At 43.6% G+C, this 26,431-nt stretch overlaps 1 protein-coding gene across 3 annotated transcripts; it reads right to left on the bottom strand.

The window, feature by feature from the left end:
- Positions 1–690: 690 nt before the first annotated feature.
- mgmt (O-6-methylguanine-DNA methyltransferase) lies at positions 691–25,534 on the bottom strand. Of its 3 annotated transcripts, none has more exons than XM_061690527.1 (5): positions 25,514–25,534; positions 22,456–22,601; positions 8,473–8,636; positions 4,091–4,230; positions 691–1,293 (listed from the first exon to the last, which is right to left on the bottom strand). In XM_061690527.1, the coding sequence occupies exons 2-5, from the start codon at positions 22,590–22,592 to the stop codon at positions 1,165–1,167; spliced, it is 570 nt and encodes a 189-aa protein (XP_061546511.1). In that variant the 5' UTR covers positions 22,593–22,601; positions 25,514–25,534; the 3' UTR covers positions 691–1,164. The 3 variants fall into 3 exon arrangements, with proteins under 3 accessions (XP_061546511.1, XP_061546512.1, XP_061546510.1); XM_061690528.1 differs by lacking the exon at positions 25,514–25,534 and adding an exon at positions 24,756–24,778 and having other exon boundaries at positions 22,456–22,604; XM_061690526.1 differs by lacking the exon at positions 25,514–25,534 and adding an exon at positions 22,739–22,816 and having other exon boundaries at positions 22,456–22,604.
- Positions 25,535–26,431: the final 897 nt, after the last annotated feature.

Below are 26,431 nucleotides of genomic sequence, written 5' to 3' on the forward strand. Positions count from 1 at the left end.
GATCAGTAAAGGTTAGAGCCGAGGTTATTTTGGGAGGGCGGATTATTAGGCTACCTGCGCTGCACAGAGGAGGAATAACTATGGGCATGCTGGGGTCACTCCGGAATTGCATTAGACAGTGAGGAGAATCAAGAATTTAAAAGGAGAAAGAAAAGAATGAAAGCGTCAACGCAACAAAAGATCCTTAAGGGGGAGCACTGGAAATGTTCTGTCAAAACACACACACACACACACACACACTCCCTGCTGCCCCCTCCATATGGTCCTCCCAAGATAAAATAATTCCTCTCGAAAGGGATTAAACCCGGTTGTGCGGGGGAAATAAAATAACATATAAACATGTAAGTTGTGGATCAAATGTGCAAGGATGAATTCCAGGTTGAAATGTGCCAGTTTTCCCGTTCTGTACTGCCCTCTAATGGAAAACGTTCCACTCGGAGAGTGCAGAAGAGAGAAGCAGCTCGGCATAGACGTGTGAAAGACACGCAAGCCTAATCGGTAATGAGCCCGCCGCAGTCAACTTTTTATTGTAAATAAACGCAATTAAAAATGATGAAAGGCACTAATTTGACACGTAGAGAGACGTCAATTTAAAAAGGTGTCTAAAGCGCTGTATATAATGCATAAGACATCATCAGCACTGGAGGTGGATTGTAAGACGAGAGCAAACAATGAGATTTAAATGGAGACAAAACAAATACTCCACTACAAAGCTTTGTAGCGGCAAAATTCTGAGCCTTTATCACTGGATGTCGAACAAAGCACTCGCTTGGCAGGAAATTAAAAAAACAATGAGAGGTACAAAGACTAATTCTGCTCTCAGGAAAAAAACAACAACAACAAGAATGCGAGAGACATATTTTTAAGGGAATAATAACTCTTTAGAAAAACCATTCCAAGCACTATCTGGCAAACGCAGCGGAGGCCCACGGGAGCATATGTTTGTAATTCCTACTGTTCTCTGTTTAAGTTATTTTTGTACATTCTAATTCTGCAACAACTCGCTAGTACATTAACTATGCAAGCATCTCTATTCTTAGATTTAAAAAAATAATAATAATAATTTAAATTGAATATTTACGTACACACTCAACTTTGCGCCCGTGTTTTATCTGTGTGTGTGTTTTTTCTTCAATACTTGATACAGTTGGCGTCCGTCGTGCGTCAGCCTTCCTCGCGCCGCCTCTCGTGGGCGAGCAGCCATTGTTTGAGGCGGTCGCCCCTGCCGCTCATGTACGGGCCGCTCTGGCCACTGCTCGAAATGACTCGGTGGCAGGGGATGATGAGCGGAATCTGGCACGGGCAAACAAAAGAGGAATTCATCCCCGAGGAAGCGGACGTGCAACTTTTGCAAATGTTGTGCAAGCACATCTCGACGCACAAGCATAGCCACTTTGATGTCTTATCTTTTTCTGGAAAGGTACAATTATCTCTCCTGTTTTTTTCTTTTTAAATTCCAACCACCCTAATATTACAATTCACTGCAGAGAACTGAATTTTAAGAATAATCCTACGAAGTGTAACTATAGGAAAATATCTGAAAACAAAAAGCAGACATACTGTAGCCGCGCAAGAGTCGCTCTCTTTTGACAAGCTCTTCCCGGTAGAAATGTATTATGTATGAAAGAGCCTGTGATTTACCGCATAAACGGTGCAACTTTAAAGTAACCGGCGTGCAGACAATGTGAATTTGCACTTTTGTGAGTGTGGTGAAACAAAAACAGAAAAGTGCCACAAGAAGAGTGTCTGGTTTGATCGCGTACAATCCCACATTCGGGGTGATGGTTCAGTCTATGGCGATAAATGTTTTTTCCACTCTTTAAAAGTCTAAAGCAAAGAAGCAATCAAAAATTAATGGGCAAAAACACCAGCAGGATGAATATTCAATCGAGAGGGTGTCAACATTAAGATCTGATAACCCTGTGATCATTAAAAAGAGGAAGTCGGTGAAGCGTTTACTCTTATTGCAGACGACTGCCAGGGGGTCCCGGGTTCTTTGTAAACTAAATGGCTGGAGAAAGATTAAACAAGCCAGCCTAAAACACTTCGATCATTGTAAATTCAGAACAAGAGCGGTGGCGATGGTTGCCATGAATCACGGCAATTATTTCATGTCAAACGTTCCGCCATTGATTCGTGTTACATTTCCAAAATGTCACTGCCAAACAGGCTGCGCCGTGGCTATAATTTCTGGTTGATCATAACTTGATGGCTGCTGCCGCATATAAAAGTTGGATGTGCTGTGCGCCTCGCTTCAGATCCATCATTAAACCCGCTCCCATATCAACAGCAATAAAACTTTCCGAGCCCCAGATTAACCTTGCAGACAGAGAAATACTGCTCCAGTATTCAGATCAATATTGTTCCCCGGGTTTGGAGGGAGAGCAGGGTACCCTCAAGGCCTTCGGATCTGCCTCCTGACTGCGCGGGGAGGGGGGGTGAGGGGTGTGTGCGGGAGTTGGGGCGGGGGATGGAGAGAGAGGGGGGGGGGGGGGGGCAAGGTTTAGCGGTGGATGTGTGAGGATGCTCCACACCGGGCTTATCAATACTCAAATCCTGGTGAGGAACGAGTGCCATAGAGAAGGCGAGGATCGATTGAGCACACTGAGCTTTTCACAGCCGAAGCCCGAGCGGAGCGGCGCTGCTGACAAGTAATTGACACTGACAATCTGACTCTGGATCAGTATCAGTGGCTCACGGCTCAGGCTCCCATCCTCCCCTCAGCAAAAGGGGAAGACGTGTGTGTGTGTGTGTATGTGTGTAAAAACTGACTCGAGAATATTATTCAGCCATCCAGAAGCAATGCCACTGGCTAGTGTAGCTAATAACGTACATACAAAAAAAAAAAGTTACATAATGAAAACAAAAGACAAGAAAAAGATACGGTTGGACTGCATTTGTGTACGAGAGGTGTTCTCTGTCTTACGCCGGCGGTGCCCACAGCGCTACACGGGCACCGTTAAACGGCCTTTGATCAAAGGGTTTGATCAAAAGGAGACACACCATTTTGCCCTCTGGCCCTCCGTTTGGCACACACGGGCCAAAGACGTGCGGGGCCGAGCTTCCGCCGTGAGATTTACGGAGAAAAAGGTAAACGACCGGAGTGAACGCGGGACCGGAGGCGTGGGCACAAAATGGTGCTGGGGGTAGACTTTTTCTTTTCTTTTTCCCTCGTCTGCTGTTCTCTGAGGGGGCCGCTTACTTTGCCTCGACTGGGCTTCGAACAGGATGCTTGTTAAATAACATATCCTGCATGAGGGAAGACGTGGAAATATAAGACCCTCGTATCGTTTCTAATGCCTTTCTAATTTATTTCTACACTTTGTTTTGTCTGCAGATGCTTATTAAAACACAAAGTTGTATGGTCACAAAACGATATATAGACACGACATTAGGTATATTTATGAAATCCAATACAAGATCTGGAAAAGTTTTGCCTTTAGAAATGCTCAGTTTAAAAGGTATCATTTATCTGTTTTGGTTATTGCGGGTGTACAGCATTACTTAATGTCAGGGGTCACCAACAAGGTGGCTGCGGTAGCTCCCAGGGGGCCACATGAGCAGCCTGCGAGCCTCTTCTTAAAATAAATAAATAAAAAATAGCTCCCCAGTGACGGGACATTGTGATTTCCTCGGAATGGTGTTGAAGACATCCTTTGAAAATCATGGTCATCGTTTTCACTTGGATGTCATTAATTATTGAGAATAACAAGGTAATTTGAGCAAATTAGTTTTTTCAAAAGTGTGCATCAAACTGGTTGTCGTTTGCATGGATCAGTACCCAAGAATTAGCTCTCAGTTTAAAAAGGCTGCTAACCCTTGCGTTATATTAAGAACATATTTTATTTTAAATAGACACTTTCATGCGAAGAATATTCATCATCATAACCGCTTATGTAATGTCTCACTTGTGCTAATCAATCAACTTACCGTGGCTCATTATTTAACACCGCAAGTCAAAATGCCTCATTATCACGTCATTTTCTTTTGAAGTAGCAAAACTCTGTGTCGACACACAATAGGGAATTTTGGATCTTCTCTATCATCACCCTGAAAGTGTGGGAATGGGAAACGCGTCAATCACACATACCGGGTTCTTCCTCATGGCCCCGCCCACTGCCCGCGCCGCTCTGGGGTTTCCCGCCATCTCAGCCAGGCGTTTGTAAGAGACCGTCTCCCCGATTTTCACATCTCTGAACAGGACGTGCAGCACACGACTGGTGAATGTGTCTGCAGAAAAGGGGTGGGGTGTGGTGGGGGTGGGGGGGAGATGAAGAGCTGGTTTCCTCATTTAATCAATCAATGTGACAGTTGAAAAGAGATGAGCATGAAAATAAACCACGTGCAGCAACATGGATGACCGCATTCAAGTACACAAATCAAAAGTTTGACACATTCAGCTACATTTAATTCACCACAAGTACCCATTTCCCAGCTAAATACATGGAAGTCCCTCCATTTGACCTTAGCACTAGTAATAATATGGTACAGTAGGTGATGTGAGAAAATTATTTCCATGGCAGGAGAAAAAAAAAAGAAAAAAAAATCTAGGTTATGCACTGAAAGGTCACAGCTAAAATTAAAAAAGTTGGCTCCTTCATTTAAAAGGATTAAGAGAGGCCAAAAAGACGGCAAATCTGCTCCAGATTTTTAATAATAATAATTTGAATGTTGCATACCATTTGTGGCAGAGGGATGACTTTGAGGTTAATCAGACCAATTTGTCCTTTTAATTGCTTTCTATTCAGAGTAGATTCATTATATCATCTCCACTTAAATGGCAGAATTCTTCAAATCATCCGCAGCTTAACCGGCCACATTAACAGCTCTGATTTCATTAGCACTTTTGCAGTAGCTTTATCTTTTTTTTCCTCCTCTCTTTTTTGGTGGATTACCAGGCGGCGGCGAGGCGTGTTTGTCTAGGCTGCGCTTGATAAAGAAGAGGTGACGCATTTGAAAAACCTTGAGATGCTCTGGCGCTGAGCTTTTGTAGCAAGTGAACAACACTTTGCGTGGAAGAGAAGACGACGGCGGGGAACAATGGTCTCGTTATCAAGAGGGGGGCGAACTTCGTCTAGTATACACAAGCGCGTGTACTCAGTCATGAAAATTCAATTAGTGATCTCCCATTCTCTCTCATTTATATGGTCTAAGAGAGCACATGACAAGTGATCTAGGAGAAATCCCCCTAAATTGGCATTGTGTGAAAACATGTCACACCCCTGTCTCACTTCTACAGAGTGAACATCCTTTGCTCCCCAGGCTCCCTCGCTACCTCATAGTCACTCTCCGCTACACAAAGCCACGCGAACAAGGCAATTTGCCTAAACTGGGGGGAATAAGTGTAAAACCTAAAGGGGATACATTTGATTGATGCGCACCCATGTGAGTTCTTTGTCTTGAACAAGGCCTGTAGGTACTGTTTAATAATTTTTCAGGTAATAATCACGCTGTCAACGAGATGACGGGCTCTTACACAGACAGAGCCAATGTTATGACGAGAGAGGATACGCACCCCACCTCCCCAAATTTTCTTTTATGCATTATTCCCCCTCACGAAAGTAAGTCACTTTTGTCCCACATGACGTGCATATTGAAATCGCTTTGTCACTGATGTGCAGACGACAGTTTGCCCAGACTTTAGCAGTGACAAATCCCGCGTCGACGCTTCCCTGCAAACAACCGAAAGTCGGCGCTTTAGCCTAAAAGCAGCAACAAGCTCTTGCTGTTGTTTACCTTTTTTTTTTTTTTTTTTTCTCTTCCCCCAACTAATTCTGGGCAGCCACTTTTCCCGTTAAGACTTCCAGCGACAAGAAGGAAGAGGCGGCTCCAGAGGTTAAAGAATTGTGCCCTCATCAGTGTCGGTGACAGAGTCTTCACGCGGGTCACTCGAGGAGAGCGGAGAGTGGCGGTCCCCCCAGCCCCATACTTCATAAAGACACTAATACGCTGTGTCTGAGGTCAGGACCCTCTTTAGATCGGGTGCAGTGATGTCAATTGTTTAAATAAAAGTTGAGGGAAACCACTTACATGTTTACAGACATGCCCATAATTATGTCACAGGTCATTACCTACCAGGAGGCCAGGTAATAGGGCGCATACGGCGCGGGCCGAGCCGGATCGAAGGGATCATGATTATGAAGTTATTGAATCCTATGATTGATTTCCTCATTATTTTGGATATGAAAGCAATTCGGAAGAGGGAGAGGGAAGCACAATAAAAGTGAATTCCATCAAGCGTGCTAATGATGGATTGAGTGCGATGACTTCCAGCTGACAGTCACGTCGTCGTGAGCGCTTGCGAGAAGAAAAAAAAAAGACGACAATGCTGGAAATACAGCTACCTCATTATCCTTTGTGTCTAATGGGAGGGAAGACTTTGACTCCAGTCAAAGTGTCTCTCGAGTCTTGAGGGATCCATGCGTTTGAAGGCTGACAGGGTGCTGATGATTCTCTGATTATTCGATATTCTGAAAACGTTCATTTCCCTAATTCCTCTCCACATCACAGGGGCGAGGCCTGGTGAGTGTCTCATCTCGCCCTGTGCTGTGCACAGGGGGAGGTTGAGGCTCCTGCAGGAACGCAGTCATTTGGGCTTTGAAGAGCGCCCCTGTAAGCCCCCCACCACCACCACCACCACCACCACCAACCTCCCGTAGCCCGCGCCCCCCTTCCGATGCACATTCCCTGCGCCGCTTACGGAGACTAAGATCCTCTCGTCTGTTACATATGGATGTATAATTAATGAGATAGGAATATGCATCGTTTTAAGAACCCACGATGGCGTCTGTGTTTTCCTGGAGGTGGTGTTGGTGGTGGGGGGGTGAACACTCGCGCACACACACGCGCGAGCACACAGAGCGTGAATGACACACGCACGCACTCGCCATTCCCCATACCTCAGAGGACCAAAGTTGCGTGTGATGTTGCGTCTGACAATCAGTCAAGACGTGGTGGAAACCGGCACCTCGGCTCTCCTTTCATGTCACCTCTGCGGCTCAGGTATATGGTGACAGCTAATATGAAAAGTGGCTTGTTTTGTCAGAAACGTGTAAATAAACATGGCAACACTTCAAGCGAAGGTCACAACTCAATATTACATGACAAGTGTAGCGAGAGCGCTGTCGCATTGAGGCTCTCCCGCAAGATAACCGAGCAAATAAAAGTTGGTTGTCACAGATTGTAATGACCTGATTAAACTTGTTTTTTTTTTTGTTTGCTTCCCAGGCATGAGTCGCAGCTCGTGCAACGATGAGCCGAAACTTCATATTTATGAATGAACAGGAAAAAACAACAACAACACTTCCCTCTATTGTCCTTCCTCAAAAGACAAATACTCTTGATGCAAACATTTAACATTTTTATACACGCATGGCCTGTGGTTGAGACTACTGAGAGCAATCCGGCCCTAAACCCTGTATTTACCGAGCCCCAAAACAACAGGCGAGGGAGGCGAGGTGCAACACAGCACAATCACCTATTCAGATCAGGTACTAATGAAGAATTCCATCTATCCTGAAATTTAATTAAAACCCCAAAGACTTGAGATGAGATGCGATTTGAAAGAGCCTGGGGCTGGTACACAAGCACTTGGTGGCGAAGGGAATCGCACTGAAAGGTGATATCGTAATTGGTCCTGATGTATTTCTGCATTGCCTTTGCGGGAGCGTGGGACTGTGTAGCTGTATACGGGGGTCTCGACGGAGTACCTGCTCATTGAAAATGCCATCACTCAAGCACTGCGGGTCTGCATGAAATTAGAGGGAAAGTGAGGCCTGATTGCAGGGGAAGGCAGACAATAGTTAAATGCATATATTAGAAGGATTTCTTTTTTCCGCGTGCAGGTGTGATACTGCGTCTAAATGAGCGCTTTGGAAAATCTTTAATGCGACAGTGTGACCAGGCCTGCGAACTTTGCAAGTTCAAAAATGGCTTGTCAGGCGATTCCATTGTTTGCCAACTCGACACGAGCACAATTAAAGACTTTTGTCTTTATCCGGCGCCCCGCATCATTCACACGTGCGGAGTGAAAGGACACTAATTGTCCCTTTTTCTTATTTTTTTTTCCTTTTAGCCTCGCTCATTCCGGGGGCCGAGGTGGCTGCCCGGCGCCGACAATAAGCTCATTCAAACTTTACCACCATTCACATGTTCTCATTAAAAGAGAGCGTGGGGGAAGAAGAAAAAAACGCTTCCTGTCTGAAAATGTCAAGAGTGGAATTCGATCAGTTTCAAAGAATGTGCCAAGAATCATGGGAAAGCTTGCCAAGACTAACACGTGTGGTAAGAGCCGCCACAGATTACTGAACCAAGCTGCAGCTCTGTGTTCTGTTCTCCCCTCCCTCTCTCTCCCAGCTATAAAATACTTCATTATAAACACAGAGCGCCAGTGAGTGTAAGTGATGTAACTGACAATTAAGAGTGAAAGGCTGATCCCGGCCGTGGCTTTGCAAATATTTATCCATGACAGACCTGCACTCAAGGCGGGGTGGTGAATGGCGGGCGGCGGGAGACTCCCAGTGCTGCGCGGATCGCCGAAGTACGCCTGGAGCCATTCTACGCAGCGCCGCAACTCGGGGCTCGTTTCTGCCGAGCCGCCGTTGACCACGCGGCAGCTCAGGGGGGCCTCGCCGCTCCTGCGAGGAGACGAGGTGGGGGATCAGAGGAGCAATCACAACGAGACATTCCTGCTTGAGCCTGTGCTAAAATACGCCACAAGGGTGTAACTGGATGCCCGCGGGGTCACGCGGGCGCAGGATGACATAATTTACTGAGTGAAATGTAAGTTGTTATGGGGGACATGGTCAAATACAAAGTTACACCGTTCTTCTGTCACTCTGCTTTACGTGAAGAATAAAAAACACGCTGAAGAAATGTAAAGACATTAACCCAGGCACTTGGAACACAGGTATTTTTAACAACATACATTTTTTATACATGTCTTTTGGCCTACGGTTTAAGTCACACGTCGGTCACTGAAAACACCACTTGTGTTATTACTGTGCCTTTTCTACACATTACTTTCTTCAGGATTCTCATTGGCAAAGAAAATGTAGATATTTACCCAGGGACTTAGGTATTTTTAACCACAACAGTTTTTCCTAATCCAAAGGGAAACTCGAGTTTAAGTCACACATAGCTCAATGAAAACTGACTTGTTGTTCGGTATCTTTTGTTACTATTGTGCTTCACTTTAAGGATTACGAATGGCGAAGAAAATGTAAAGACTTTAACCCAGGCACAAGGAAAATGTTTTGTTTATTTTAACATTATATAATATTTTTCAGGCGGCACGGTGGACGACTGGTTAGAGCGTCAGCCTCACAGTTCTGAGGACCCGGGTTCAATCCCCGGCCCCGTCTGTGTGGAGTTTGCATGTTCTCCCCGTGCCTGCGTGGGTTTTCTCCGGGCACTCCCGTTTCCTCCCACATCCCTAAAACATGCAAGAATTGGAGACTCTAAATTGCCCGTAGGTGTGAATGTGAGTGCAAATGGTTGTTTGTTTGTATGTGCCCTGCAATTGGCTGGCAACCAGTTCAGGGTGTACCCCGCCTCCTGCCCGTTGATAGCTGGGAAAGGCTCCAGCACGCCCGCGACCCTAGTGAGGAGAAGCGGCTCAGAAAATGGATGGATGGATAATATTTTTCATACATAAATGTCTACAGTTTACGACACCGAAAACGTCACTTACTGTGCCTTTTTCCAGGAATGACTTTTTGGCCCAAATGACCTCACATTTGACAAATATTTTCTTTGATCCATTGTGGAGAAGGAATTTGTTTTTAAAAATATACATGGGTATTTTTAACAATGTATACTTTTTTTATGTGTTTTGACCACATGCAGACTGCGGTTAGGTCACTGAAAAGATTTTTGTAAAACGCCAGCCATGGTGAAGGAACATAATCCTTTGCATACAGATGGAGAAGAACTGTATTTTTGAATTAAATCGTTATTTTACTATGTAAGAAAATGATCATTTATTGTCTTTAAATGTGTTTAATATTTTATCACCATAATAATCAAGAATTATACTTCAGGGAATCTCAATTTAACTAAAAGTCCACACATACTATATGATTCCACTTTTCCTCCATTAGCCAATGTTATTAGTGTACCTTTTCCAAGATAAATTTTCTTCAGGTTTCTGATTGGCTAAAATTGCTACAGAGTTAGGACATACCCTATTTATTATGCCGGCTGGGAATGAATTAATTAATTTTTACATGCATACACATCGACATAGTGTATGCCATGTTCACACACGCACATACTGTACGTACATTCATGTTTTTGGGGCTTTCATTTAAAGAGAATCTTTGCTTCACGTCCCTGAAAACTGGCTTTTTGTGTCTCGTGTCATTATTGTGCCTTTTCCAGGAATGACTTTCTTCTGGATTCTGATTGGCTCAAATGACCCCACATTTGACACATATTTTACAGATCCCAGATGGGGAAGGAATTTGTTTTTGAAGATGCATATAGGCCCTTTTAACAATCAATATTAATGCATTCATTCATTTTCAGTACCGCTTCTGCTCACCAGGGTCGTGGGCCTGATGGAGCCTATCCCAGCTATTTTCGGGTGAGAGGCCGGGGTACACCCTGAACTGGTCGCCAGGCAATGGCAATATTTTTTTCTTTATATGTGTTTTGGCCCGCATGCAAACTACAGTGAGGTCACTCAAAACACTTTTGGAATACTACTGCAACCACTGTGAAGAGACGCTTTAAATTTTTTGCACATAGATGGGAAAACAAATATTTTTTAAATGACGTCACTGGTATTTTCTTTTTGTGAGACAATTATCATGACTTTTTATTTTTTTATTTTTGTTGTATTCATGAATTATATGGGGGACCAACTATAGTCTACATATACCATGCCAATGTTATAATTGTGCCTTGTTCAAGGATTGTTTTCTTCTGGTTTCTGATTGGCTAAAATTGCCACACTTCTTGGAGTTACACTGCCACTGTACATGTTTTTCAATCCCTGGTAGAGGCTGGAATATGTAACTCATGTTCACACATACATACGCATGTATTTTTTCCCTAGTTTTCTATTCATGTACATGAGAACACCAGTATGCATATTTGGGATTGTCTTCTTTAGATAGTATCTCCTTCCATCAATTAAAAAAAAATTCTTATGGTATCAGGTTGGTTTATTATTTTTCTCATTGTTTTGTTAAGTTAATATTAAATTATAGTGTGAGAGTGAAGAGTAACTCCACTATCCAAATTAGAATTATGTTTTAAGTATTCTACCACTACTTGTTGCTTTGGCATACAACTGAAAGTCTGGGAATGTGTTTGTATGTGGTCTGATTGTTTTTAACACTTTAACAGTGAACAAAGATTTTTTTTTTTTGACAATAGTGAGGAGGAAAAAATAAAATTCCAATGTTGAAATTAGTGCGGCCGTACCCTTAAGTACTGTATGATGAAAGTATGAAAGAAAACACTCTTAGGCCAAAAGGAAGCGTGGTAATAGTTTAACAACATTAAAGAAGTGGAGTCATTTCTAGAGGTGAAAGTCTTGCAGCTATTTGAGGAAAAAGTTAAAAGAGCTCATCGTTAACAAGAGTTTCAACTCAACTAGTTGAGAGTTCATGACAAGAATAGATTGATTTTTTTGGCCAGAGCCGCGCTGGCGAGCAAAGCGCTGCACTTGGAGGTGCATCTTAGCATGAGTCGACGCTTGGAGGAATTTGTCGACGGTTGAGTTGGCATCACTTAACAGCTGAATTTCTCTCTGCCGCTGACCACCCCCTAGGTCAACGTGAGCAGACTGACCCATATTTGACACTTAAAGACCCTACTGGGAAGGGTCCTCTCTTAGCCTGTGCATTACGGCAAAGTGGACCTCAAGCTGTGATGCGGATCTTAAAGCGGGCTGCCAATCCCATTAACTGGTGTACAGCACTTATAAATAAATAATATCATCATTTAAGTACCTCGCTTTCAAAATTGGCTTATCCTGTACAGTATTAATAATAGACATTTACTTTGTTAAACACACAGCGTGTCCCCTTTCCTCCTCGCCAAAGTGTCTTCACACTTTTGCCGGTCACAACGTGCGGAGCATATTATTACCTCCGCTAGGGAAGAGGCTTTTGATGCCATTTGCTGCTAGTTAGCAGACTTCGGCAAAAGCTAGAAACTCATTTCTAAGAAACTTTGTGGAGGGTGAGTGCATGTGATTAAAGGCTCATGCCAGAGCCCGGCCGGCTTCTATAAAGGTATAGCTCTTCTGTCAAACACAATCTATTCCAGGACATTTTCAAACTGTGGAGGCGTTGAACCATCGACATAAGATCTCTATTAAACTGTACAGGTAAGTAATATTTGAACATTCTTGTGTAAATGTATGTTAATCATTGTTAATATTAATATAGAAAAACAATAAACCTCATTAGTGGGAACTTTTTAGACAAGGGCATTATATCAAGGTGACCGAAGATGCACATCGTCGCTGTTGGGCAGAAACCCGTAGGTCCAATTATAGTAAATTGCATACTTTTTCATTAATCGATTAGTCTGTCCCCTTGTCATTTGTTATTTTTACACATTATTAAGTATTGAAAATAGCTAGAGAGCAAATCTATTAACTCCCTTGGACACTTGAACTGTCTGAGAAGTGTCCTCCGTGTCTTCCTCACTTCGTGGGAGCCGTGCGGCATTAGGTCGCCTCAAGATTGGAATTCTGGATGTTTTTTTTTTTAGACAATAACCAGTGAAAATTGGTTTTATACATTTGAGTAAGACTGTTTTGTTAAAAAAGTATCACTGTGATGCAGGAACTGGTAAGCCAAGAAGGTAAGTGCATACAGATTTATTTCCACCTATTAAACTGCTTAGTCAGCTTAGTTTTATTTAATGCATGGCACTTTGGGAAGATGATGTAACCGCAGTTGTTTGTGAAGAATCAAAGACTTAAATTGGGGGTCAGGGGTTGAGCGTAAACTCAGGCGCAGGCGACGTGTTCGTGTCATTTTAATCAATGGCTTTGCATTATATAAGCGATTTTTTTAGGGTATGAAATTAGCGATTGAACATGATTTTGGGGTGGCTATGTGTTGATGTTGGTGGGGAACGGTATATATTGACAATATCAGGTATGAGACCAACTTCACCAATGCGGTGTTCGGTGAATCAAGTAAGAAAGGGCTTTGCTTTTTGTTTTTTTTCCCCCCAAAAGTAGTGATTTTCTAGATGCGAGGACTCTGCATGACAGGCATGACATGCACCTTGCGGGTCGAATTCTTAAACATAGTTAATGGTCACAGACATGTAAAAAGAGGTTTGTGTCGAATAACTTTTTTGTTAATTTACATTCTTAATTTCCACTCAAGTATAAAAATAGGTTAAACATGAACGGTAATAAATTTGTGTGTTACAACTCGTATTGTAATGGAGGTCAGAAAATATTGGGACTCTTGAATGTGAGAGTCTGCGTACTTCCTTCGTTCTTTTGAATTGTGTCACCAAAAAAAGCCAACTAAAAAGCAAAATATACCCAAGTTAATGCTTTTATCATTGCTGACTTGTCTCGCCTGATGTCCTGCATGACGACTTTGAAGTTTTTTTTTGCCACTTAACAGGCATATTGTCCACTCAAATCTGGGTCAAACACAGAATGATATGACTTCAGGGCAGATTCGACTGTGTTTGGTGCTGATCCAAATTGGGACTGATTGGCAGAGGTCCGTGCTCCACTAGTGGCATTCGAGTAATAGACATGTGATGCCAGGCTTTAGAGGAGGACTGGGACCGAGCATCTCCGCCCGGTATAGCTTGTGGCCGTGCGATGAAAAGCCTCCCGGGTGCCGTTGAGCGTCGTAAATACATTCCGAGGTGTGAACACTCTCATTTCTACATTAACCACACAGCAGTTTATAGTTGGGAACTCGCAGGCCCGCCAGTGGGGTCCCTGCGCCGAGACCCTTTCAAACAATGGCCGTGGCTCACGGCAACCTCCAGTCGACATGGGTGAGTGCCCAGCCAGCCCCTACTTGTCATTGTCTCTCCTTTAACCCCCCACCACAAACAGCCCCTCTTCTCCTCACAATTTCTCTATCCTCCCACTCCAGCTCTTTCGCCTCTCCACCCCGACACCCACCATTCCATTCCCCCCACCTCCTCTTTCTCCCTGCGAGGATCTTCAGGCCACCTCGCTGTAAACCCCCCTCCATCACTACCACATCCTCTACCCCTCCACACACACTCCCTCTCTCTGAGAGAGGATGTTCCAGCCACTGCACACTGACAGCTCGGGGATACTGTGTGTGGAAATGTTCCTGTTGGACCCGCAGGCCCTTACAATCTGCCGGACAAAGGCTAGCGCACCTTTGCTTAAGGCGGCTCACCTTTGACCACCCCCCGGCTTGCACTTCACACTTGTCACCATGGTTAATTTCCCCCCCACCCTCCAGCGCATCTACCCTCCCATCACAGATGCGCCCCGCTTTCAAAGTGCGGGCGTGAGTGATACAACATTGACAGTAGTAAAAGTTAATGCAATGCAGCACATGTTATGGCTGGTAAACAAGAGCCAAATAAATAAATAAAAGGGGGGAACAACATGAGTGGAGCTGAAGTCTGTCACCTCCATGTGCGAAGGGGGAATGTTTCTAAAGAGCACAAGGGCAGTGGAGATGTATGTTTTCCAACACAACATTTCCACTGTCCTCAGTGATTCATAAATTACCTTGCATCACAACAAAATTGTGGATTTGAAATGACTCATGAGGCATGTCATCTTTGTGCTGTCTTAATTGCAAGTAAAAACTCCAAAAATACATTTGTACCTGACTTACTGGTTTAAGTAACTTGTAAACTTGTGTTTTTCAACTAATAGGCCATCACACAAAGAAAAAAGAAAAAGAATGAAGAAAAAAAACACAAACAAAACAAAACAAAAACAAAAAACAACAAAAGAAAATCGACCTTTGTGTCGCAAGCAAGCTTGACTGATTTCGGCCATTTCCAGATGAGCACTTTTCTTTTTTTAAACAATGTATATTTTACATACGTCTTTAGGCCTTTCTGTCTGAAGGGAAATAACAGTTTAAGTTAGGTATTTTTTTGGTGTAAAACCTCTCATATTATTATTACTATTATTATTATTGGGGGCTGGCTCAGTTGGTAAAACAGGTCGTCCAGTGACTGAAAGGTTGGTGGTTCAAATCCCAGTTCTGTCTGTCAGTTGTCAAAAGTGTCCCTGGGCAAGACGGTGAACCCTAAATTGCTGCCATGTGTGAATGTGTAAAATGCTTTGGGCCCCATCTATATCCAGTAAGTGCAGTCCATTTACCATTTATTGTGCATTTTCTAGGATTGCTTCCTCCAAACTTGACTTTTGAATATTTTAAAGATATAAAACAAAAACATTCTCCAAAACTATATTTAAAATTTGCCTTAACTATTGTCCCTATTTTGGACTTCGACTTCAGTTTGGATCTTGTGTAACTGGGGTAGTAAATTAAGTCCAATCTCTTGATTGTGAAGTTGTAGACTGCTACATTAGCTTCTTGCGCTAGTTACTAGCTAGCTCACCGCCAAGTGGCTAGCTGCCAGTCAGTTGTGCACAAAAGGTTATGGGTTATGTTTTAAGCTTTTATAATATTTTAGTGTTTAATAAATGTGACAGTTAATAACGCATATATTACAGTACGTGCATCAGATACTAGGAGCTGACTCAAGTTTTACTGTCTCTAACAAAGTTTTATGGTGGTAACACTTTTGAGTCAAATTATTCAAAATATAATTGATCTCAAAGTTTTGTTTTGAAATCTTAATAAAAAAGATCAGCATTACAGAATGGCATGATTCAGAGTTTTAAATAAACTGATTTTTATAACTACACATAACAGTAAGTGGGTATTTTTCATGAAGTATATTTTGTGTTTTGGCCTTTTGTCCACATCAACCTGTGATTCAGGTCAGGGAAAATAGTTCCCCCCCCCCCCTATCTTCAGCCACAGAAAATATAGTAATTGCTTCCAAAGCGCTACTCCACACTTTTTTTTTATTCAGACAAAGAAAAATATCTCCTTCTATACAAGTCTTGAGGCTAGTTATCATATTTTGACTCCATCACAGGTAATAACAAATAATTCAGGCCTAGCCAGGATGCGCTGCACTAAAAAGAATATTTCCCTTGATAGCAGATTGTGATTCCAGAACATTTCTAATATTGTGCTCCTGTCACAATCAATTTCCAATTACCATAAATCATTGCTGTGCAAAGTGGGAGTCATTTGGAGCACTGCCTATTTCCTAATATAAAGAATGAATTGCACATTTGTATAATATCGCAGGTTATTTTATTCATCCATGAGGAAACAATCAAAGGAGACAAAAGAAGAAGAAAAAAATGTTGACTTCAAATTTGCCAATTTTCTCAGCTGTATTTCGGATCGCTACTCACACAAGTCTTCACTAAGACTTTTTCTATCAAGTGTAGAATGAAACAGGTTAGCCACAACATCTAATTGAAAGGAATCTGGCGAAGGGTGTAATGGTGTATTGCACAAAAAAAGGGAGGAAAGGGGAAAAAAAACCTCATAGAACTCATGCCTCCATCCTGTGAAGCGTGATGGCGCTCATCCTGACTCGATCGGCTGTCACTTTTGACACAGCCTGCCAGGGTTCTCCTTCACCGATCATGGGTAACATGGCGGGTCAGAGGATGAAATAGAAAAGGCCAAGCGCAGTCCAATATTTTCTCCGGCCTTATAACGGCACATACTTAACTCGGAGACGTCAAGGACTCAAGAGAGCATGAAAAAGGCCTAAAATGACTGTCTAAAAAGGCAGGAGGGAGTGTGTGGGGGTGGCGGTGGCGGTGGGGGGGGCAAAACACAGCATGTCTCTATGAATGTCAAGATTCTGATGGTCTCCAAAGCAAAAGCTGTGATACAATTGTAAGCCACTTGGTCAATGCGGCTCGTTCAACCATTTGAGGATCATTCAGATGCCGATCTAGCTACTGCAGCATTAAAGTCAAGAGCTTTCAGAGTGGCAGGAGGGAAGGGATGCTTCCTTGTTGTCCTCTGTGGGCGCCAGTTCCTATTTTCGTGAAAGCGGGAGGAGGAAACAAAACAACAACAACTGGGCAGGATAAACGGCTCTCTAGACATCCAGCTCCTCCTATTAGCGAATGACCACCACGGACTCAACGCGATGCATAAAAGGTGGCGGCGGCAGGTGCAGAAGAGGCAACAAAGCACACAACAATTAGGCGTTCTCCCAGCTGGCGAGCCACAGGAGTCAGTGAAGGCATGTAATACCACAGCCTTAACGCTTCCTCCATTATGTAGTGTATCCGCAGCCCGAAGCAGCAATGTTTATCTACAACAGACTACTGAGCAGTTTCAAATCGCATTTTTAGCCCCTATTCTCAAGTGCCACAGTAAGAGATTCCAATTACCCGAATGGTAAGGAGTCAGCGAGGGAGGCATAAAGTACATTAGGGATCCCCTGTAACTGCGGGGACCTTTTAGAGGCTCCACTGAAGAGGGCCGAGAGACTGGGGAAGGGAGGCGTGTGCTGGGGGGGGGACAGCGACCCTGCATGGATAGCCTCTGTCAAAACTTGACCACGTCAAGCACAAAGGCATTATGGGAATCCAGTGTCACCAAGTCCTAATTACTGTCTGTGTTCAGAGCAAATGACTGCCTTGTTCCTCTGATTAGCGAGGAGGCTAATCTTCACCTGTGTACGCCAGCACTGCTGAGGGCCCTTGAGTGTTAGCGCTTCGTCTTCTGTAATTTATTTTTAAATCAGTGCCCGCTCCCAGGAGTTTTGAGTGTTTTGTTGTGAACCGCTTACCATGATCCCCACCGCCGCCCCCTCACCCCTAAATCCTTGACTAAATCCTTGTTTGGTGCCGCAGGAAGATAAGCAAGAACAACACTTGGGCATAATTGACTCGTACTCCTCTCCAAGATGTCAGAGCGAAATCATCTCTCTGCATATTGCCTTAGTATGTCGCGCGCCGCACACTTCTGCATGTTGCAGATACAGAATCCAATCAAGTTGGAAAACAAACTAGCTCAACCCCTTCGTGTCGGGGAAAAACTTCCCGGTCGACAGCAGGGGGAAAGGGGGGAAAAAAAAAAGTGCAGAGGAGTTGCTTTTAGCTATACCGAGCGGGAAGTCTCGCCGCGCCTCCTGCCTTCACCCTGGAGGTTCCGTTTCCGAAAAACACAACATTTGCAGGATTCTGTCACCGTCTGTGTGTGACGCGTCACAGGTAGTGTTACACAGGTGCTGTTCTGCACAGGAAGTGGCACACGGAGCTTGATTGGGGCGGTCCCGGGAGAGGGAGGCATAAACATAGTGCACAGATGGGTCCAGGGGCCAGTGGGAGCAGCACCTTAATGAATACACAGCTGAGTACTGCACTTCACAACATGCAAAACAATATTCACAGGCCGCCGCGGTGGAAAAATGGAACAAAAATGATCTGAATATCATTACGCTATGAATTATTCATAGCCATTTCTAGGGAGACCGCGTCAAAAAGTCCCTCGGCCTGCCGTCTGATGGTTTCATTCAAGATCTCAGCAGATATCCGTTTGTATGACAAAGCAGTTTAAGTTACAAATGTAAGCAGTTTATTTAGGACACAGTTGGGTCTCGGGTGCCGGCGACATAATAATTACGAGTGATTAAAAGGATGCACTGGGCTAAGTGTAAACACACCCAGAGAGAAATGGAGGAGAAAAAATAAATAAAAAAATAAAATAAATAATAAAACATACGTTGTTGATATGTTTCCTCCTGGTGTGTGAGTACATCATGTAAACAGGCCCCTAACAGGGAGCACATTTAGCATAGTGCCATTCAGCGTGAACCGGGACATTGATTCACAACACTACGCGAGTGTGAGAAAAAAAAAAAAAAAGAAAAAAGAAAACGATAAACGCATCACCTCAGATATTTCACACCAGCGTGTAAAAAGCTGTTGTGACAGCTCGGGTATTGGGGCTGCATGGATGGAGGACGCCTGGCTGCGTACGAATGCCAAATGCGCACGGGGGTGACGGCTTTGACAGAAAAACACTCCTCCTCGGAACAATTAGGTGCTTCTCGGGGCCCCATCCCGTGTTGCCGGCGATAATGGAAAGCTGTGAGGATAACTGGTGATAAATAGACTTTAACACCCTCCTCCTTAAAAGCAATGCAGGCCTGCAGTCCTCTCATATGCTTAGCTAATCATGACCACGGCCGGCAAATTCATACAAAAGACTAATTACTGTTGTACTTCACTTGAGTCTCAAAAGGCCTCTTATATAAGGACTTGGGGGTTCTCCTGCTTCTTTTCTCCTCTTGATGGGTATTTTTTAACAAGTAGGGCCTGGCGCGAGACAAAAGCGTTTAAAAATCGGTGATTGCTTTCATCCTCTTTAATTACATTCAGAAATGGCATTTCTGCCACATAATACACCCCTATTGTTTCAGAATTATCTGGCTTGGGGAGGAAAATCTACAATATTTGACTACGCTCCCGCGCTAAATCGCCTCTTGAAATTGAAATGCTCTGGAAAGCCAAAGTAAAAAGCCAGCCCGTGCCGCTGATATACTGGAGGCTGCTTGGCATTCTGCGTAACGCCATTATTATGCATATCCAGGTAGAAAGTTAATTAACCCAAAGCTTAAGCTAATTATGGTAGCAGAATGCTATCAACCAAGCGCTTTCAGTCAGACAGCTGTCCGGAATTTCATTTGCTAATCATTTGTCTTTTGCCAGAGCATATGGTACGTTTCCCCGCTATCACAGCAACAACAAACAGATGAAAATCATTAACTAAAAACAATGAGCAATGTGAAAAATCAGACACAGATTTATGTGGCTTTGTATCACAGGAGGAGGGGGTGTGTGAAAAGGCGGATTTGCGGCCCTGCAAAGTACAATGATCATTTTTGGTGGGAGCCACTCAGGATTTTAGGCAGCTCATGCGACCCGAGCGTGCTGGGAATTCAGATGCACAAATATAATGTTTATATCTATATGCAAATGAGGCCGAATGTTTATCCGTGTTAAATTAATTACAGTTTTCTATAGGAGGTTCTTCCGAACAGTTTTTAGCTTCTAGCGCCATACTTTTTTTTTTTTTTTTAACACTGTTAAAAGAAATCCCTGAGCTCGGAATTAAATCAATTATTTTGCGAGAAATGTTTCATGCATTATTTTTTTTTCATGGCTGCTGCTCATGAAAAAAAACATCATAAAGGCTGTTTAAGGATGATTGATATCGGCATTGCCTTGCGACATTATCAGGCAATAAAGGCTACTCAGGTTCTAATGCAACATGTCATACACAGGCCTCTGTAGTACATTTCTATTGAGGACCTCACAGGCTAAATTGCTTTTCCCCCCCAACACCACTGACGTGTGCCCCCCCCCCCCCCCCCCCCAAGACCCCCCTCCCTTTCCTCACATCTCAGCCCGCTTGACAGACAAATTGATCAAAGCATTGTAAAATAATATGCTCACAAAATGTCTCGGGGCAGGAGTCCGGCCTTTTATTTATTTTTCTCCATTTTTCACCTTAATAAAAAAAAGAGCAATATGATTTCCTCCGTGTTATGTCTGTGTGAAAGACTCAAGCAGCATTATATTTCACACAATAGTAATATGCTGTAAACAAAACATGAAGCATTATTTTTCAGTCGGTGTGGCCATGCTAAAAACCACGCAAAAAAGGAGGAGGGGTGAGGGTAAGGCTGGGGATGGTGTGTTGAGGCTGGTACATCGGGCCCCAACTGGGGTTGTTGGAGATGTAATGAATTTGTTCATGTGATGGTGCCTTCAGGGCTGTCGTTAAGACTGGCAGAGAGGAAGGTTGATTTCAGGAAATGTTGGAAAGATCAGTTAGGAAGCAAAAGGGGCTTGAGACGTTTCTATTAGAAAGAGCTGACGGTCATGGTGCCTAAGCAATACTTCAAGGGCGTTTATGTGGCTATAATGGCGGTTATCAATAACTATCTATCAATGCCACCAATGCTTTTTGCTGCTGCTGCTCGGGTGAATTTGGCAGCGAGTAGAAAGAACAGCACAGCCGCACGGCGCTCACACGTCTTCCCGCTATGCATAGACGTATTTCCCTTATCCAAAATATGGCCTCGGAGATCATTTATCAGCCTGACTCGCTGAGCCCGCGACACAGCACATCCAAAGCTGATAAGAGCCTTGTTTAGTACGTCATAAATAAATCAATGGAAATGGCTGATCCCTACTATTAAAGCTACAGGAAGGCTTTTGTGAGATCTACATAGGTAAGCCTATATTTTGTCACTTTATCGGCATACCTTAATGCCGCTGTACATTGCGCTACTGTGGACTCCTTTTCGGCACATGTCCAAACCCAAACATTTTCTTTAATAATTTCAGCTTCGCACCTTTGAGGATGCGATCCGGGCTTCACTTATGACCGACACCGCAAACGATATTAAACCGAGAGATGATCTAGTGGTGCGAATCATTAAATTCATTTGCATATTCCAACTGAACCTGAACGCACAAATTAAAGCCTGCTCGCAAAGAGATGGGAGAAAGGTGCCCGGGCATGGTTATAGGACATCTCCCATCATCAAAATTCCATATTATTAATCTCCTCACTTCAACTCATTAACAACAAGTGGAATGTTTTTACTGCTTGATGAATTTGAGGCCGTCGCAGACAGCCAGGAAACACATGTCGAGGTAGAATATACAAGGTCATTAATGGGTTTCCATAAATTAGAATTTAAACATAGAACTTCCTATCTGGGCGCATTTGGAAATGGTTTAATTTCCCAAACCATTCAAGGTTATCAAATGCGAATCTGTGATACATGGATATTTAATTCCAATCTAATCACAACTAATCTGCAATGTAGGGATCTGGACCTGCAGAAATAAGGAGGAACTACGTATTAGCGCCGGGTTTAATCAGTCTCAATCGCTCCAGTAAGACTGTCGACATTCTGACAATTTTGAGGGATGGCCGGGGCGTGAAATGCAATTACATTTGCCGCCGTCGCTACACACTCCAAAAGTGCCCGCACTCAACTTGCTGGGAAACATAAACAGGATGCGCGCTCCCGACGTGGCCTTCGCCGACCCCCGCAGACATGGCGCTCTAATCGACTCCCGCGTGAGTAATAAACCAGTTACTTGGGTGAAATTTCAAATACAGAGCGGGAAAAAAAAGAAATCACAAACGCGCGTGCCGCCGGAAATCCAATTTCCACCCCGACCGTATTCTAGTGGCCCTCATATTTCTAGCGCCTCCGCATATTTGTCCAACTTTCTTGTGGGATATTTCTTGTGGGATCTACAAAAAGGGCCCCCCGCTCGCGATGAGCGATGGCGGCACGCCATCACACGAGTGGATACTGTCTGCCTGTAAATTTCACACCTCTGTTTATGGCGTCAGCGGGCCGGCTGTTGTACAGTACCTTTCAGCAGGTGCGACATCCATTAGGATCTGGATGGTGTGCACGCCATTCTCACACGCGTCGACTCGGATCGTCCCCAGGGGACTGAGCAACGCGACGGTCTTGGGAGTGCACGGGCTCTCCCTCCACTTCCTCATCTCGGCACCCTGCTAAAGGAATCACAATTTACGCCTCACGTCATTGACATATGCACGTGGCGACTCCCCACAATTTCCCACACGCATTTGCATTGAGTGATCTATCGGAAAAAGCGCAGCGGGCCGCCCAACAGATGATGGCTTACATGTTTGAACAGCTCGCCTCCAAACAATGTCATGATGTGGCTTGATCCCGACATTGCAATCCAATATTTCTTTGGTGCATGGGAAGGAATACGCCTATCTAACCAATAAATCGTCCATTTTTCCCCCTCTTTCTGTTCTATATATCACATAAATGAGAAAAACAATGCAGTCTGTTCCCTTGTCTGGTGGGGGATTCCCAAGATAGCTCGACATTATTTTCAATCCGTCATTTTTGGTTGATGGCCGGGATGTTTTTCTAGCATTAAATTTGTTCCTTGGGGTGCAACTCCGATGGGATTCTGCTTTCCAGCCCTTAACAACAGCAAAAACGTGCAGCTTTTCTGACGACTGAGATGGATACTGGCAATATCCAGACAGCAGTTGCTTTTTTATTTTTACTTTGAGGGGGAAGAGGGAGATGATTGACTACGTTATATGTGATTTTTTTTTTTTTTTGAGGGATGGGGGTAATGACAAATAAAGGTCACATTGATTTGAAGAAGTTTTAACCAAGGAGACCTTTTACATCACATAACCTTTACGTAGGAAGTTTCTAAAACCAGGAAACACACATTTTTATTGTTATCACCACAACTTAGGTCTATTATTTCAGTCTTGCATAAATGTACAACCCTAAAGCTCTAATTTATTTGGTATTGGATAACACTTGGGGGTAAAAAAAGGGTTTACAGCTTTTTATTATAGTTTTCATGTGACAGTTGACTAATTAACAGCAGGGGTGAGGAACCTAAAGCTCGGGGGCCATGTATGGCCAGTGCAAACGTTTGCTCTGGTCTGCCGGGCAACTCTAAAAACAAAATACAGCCTCAGAAGAAAAAAAACCTTCAAAGCATTTAACGCACAAATATTCCTAATATACGGGTGTTCCAATTTTTTTTCTATTCATTTTGTAGTCAAATCACATGGTCAAATGAGCTCAAAGTTTAGCAAGATGAGTAAAAAAATAAAAATTGTTAGACTTGGGTTTAAGCTTAATGTTAGCTTGTTTTACTTTTTCTTTTAGGTTGCTGACCTTCAGTTGCAATGAAAGGGCATTTTGTGTGTTAGAATACGCTCGAACATAGTGAAACAAGAGTGTGGAATGCGCATTCAAGCAATTTCAATAAAAACATTCACCTACTAGAAAGTAGATTTGGACGTGGTTCAAAAAAATTAAAAGAGAAAGGCAAAAAGGAAAATGTGTTTAGTCAGTCAGGGTGCATTATTAAACATTTGTCAAGCTTTGGTTACATCTTTTTTCATCCATCCATCCATCCATCCATTTTCTGAGCTGCTTCTCCTCACTAGAGTCGCAGGCGTGCTGGAGCCTATCCCAGCTGTCATCGGGCAGGAGGCGGGGTACACCCTGAACTGGTTGCCAGCCAATCGCAGGGCACATAGAAACAAACAACCATTCGCACTCACAGTCACGCCTGCGGGCAATTTAGAGTCTCCAATTAATGCATGTTTTTGGGATGTGGGAGGAAACCGGAGTGCCCGGAGAAAACCCACGCAGGACGGGGAGAACATGCAAACTCCACACAGGCGGGGACGGGGATTGAACCCGGGTCCTCAGAACTGTGAGGCTGACGCTCTAACCAGTCGTCCACCGTGCCGCCCATCTTTTTTCATTTGTTGAAAATATAGTTACTCAGATATTGATATTTCAAAGGATGTCAAATTTGCTGGAACACCCGGTACATTGTCTGCGCATTGCGTCTTAATTTTTCTTAAGTGTACTACGGACCTTGGAGGACTTGAACGGCCCATGAATAGAGAAAGTGTTGCAATGCTGATTCCTGGCTTCAATTGTGCATGTTAACACTGTCAAATTAATTGTCAACAAAAAGAGAATGTTCTTAAGGTGTAGGACCGCATCAATGAACGGTCCTGCTTGAGAGAATGTGGCATTCACCCTAATTTTTGTACATTATTGGTGATTTTACTATAAGAGGCAAAGTCTTATTACAGTGAGACTTTCCTCCCCCTTCCTGACACAAGCACACACACACACACCTGTCATGGTATGTGAACACAACTGTGTGTGTTTCAACTTTCTTGTTTCTACTCTTCTTCTTCTTGCAGCTCTCACAAGGGGTTTGCCTCCACTGACAATAAAGGAGAGCACATTTCTGAGCCAAACAATAGTAGTGCAGCGTGCACTTTGGATACGCACCGAGCAGACTGCCTGCCATTTAGCAAACCGCTAATAGACCCCGCAGAAAAAAAAAAAAAAAAAGAATAATGGACTTTGGCAATTATGTCCCGGCTAATAGTCTGCTCTGATTAAAAATAAAGCCATCACGTCGGCTAGCCGCGCGCAGCAGACGACGGCGGCGGAGACCCGCGATGTTTGTTCACCCATCTCTTCACGACGAACAAAAGCAGGCAGCCTGCGTGTTGTTTAAAGTCACCGACGGCGTCCCGGTGGTCGTCTATCATGTCCTCCTCGTTAAGACAAGCTAGAGTGGGCAAAGTCGACGACGCGCAGGTGCTGGGGGGGGGGGGGGCGCAACATGTGCTCTCGTTTGGAGATTTACGCGGAAACCTCAAACGCAGCACGCAAATGTTTCAAATGTGACGTAACATGCGAACGCACACTGTCAACAAGCTATACTAGTTGAAGCTCACACGACGTAGCTTTGCACTACTTGAAGCAAACTACTACAGCGTCTATTCCATGAAATATTGAGCTGTGTTTGGGGGGAGTAACGTTAACACCGTAAATGAAACCCTTACAATACTGTATAAGCCAAAGTATGCGACACACTTGCCTTCTTCTCGTCGCTTCCTGTTTTTCTACGCGCGCATGAAGGAGTCGACCAATCACAGGAGGTAGAAGTTGACTCCCCTCATTGATTGGACAACGTCACATCTAATCCCCTCCCCCGTCACAAAAACGCTACTTGTTGGCTATTTTTACGCAAACTACGGCTTCCATTCCATTAAATGTTTTTGTTTAAAATACTTTTAAAACAATTTAACCTTCACTTGCCTTTCTTCCCATAGCTTCCTATTTCTTCTCACACAAGAAGGAGCTGACCAATCACAGGAAGCAGAAGTTGGCTCCCCACTCATGGACAAACACTCGGCTGCTTTTAACGCAGAATACAATGTTCATTCCATTCAATGCTGTGATAGGTTTGTTAAAATACCTGTTAAAAACAAATACTGTAAATGAAACCCTTACAAACACGTATTGAGCCGCCGCACCGCGTCAGTGTAATTCACTGGCCTTACCCAATAATCGTTTCAGTTTTTTCACGCGCAGGTGAAGGAGCCGACCAATCACAGGAGGGAGAAATCGGCTGCCCACTCGTGACTGAACAACATTGAAATGAAGTCATAACGTGTTTATTTCTCAACCGATTTTCATGAGATGTACTTTTATGTCAATGTCAAATTGTGTGCTATCAATATAGCATTTGAAAAAAAAGCCCCCCAAAATATTTGGACTCCCAGTTCCCTTTTCGTAATCATACAGTATATAAACAGTGTATCAATGAATTAATTATACATATATATTTAACTTTTGCCATAAACAGTAGCCATAAACAAAACACAATTTAAGCAAGTTCGGCTTCAATTGTTTGTGTTTTTAAATTTTGTAGTGGTGTGCGAATGCTTAGTGATCAAATTCAGTGCCCGATATACTGTAGTTCACTCACAATTTTAGACAAAGCAGAGCAAAA

Source organism: Phycodurus eques, chromosome 11, assembly GCF_024500275.1.
Source record: "Phycodurus eques isolate BA_2022a chromosome 11, UOR_Pequ_1.1, whole genome shotgun sequence".
Classification (NCBI taxonomy): Eukaryota; Metazoa; Chordata; class Actinopteri; order Syngnathiformes; family Syngnathidae; genus Phycodurus; species Phycodurus eques.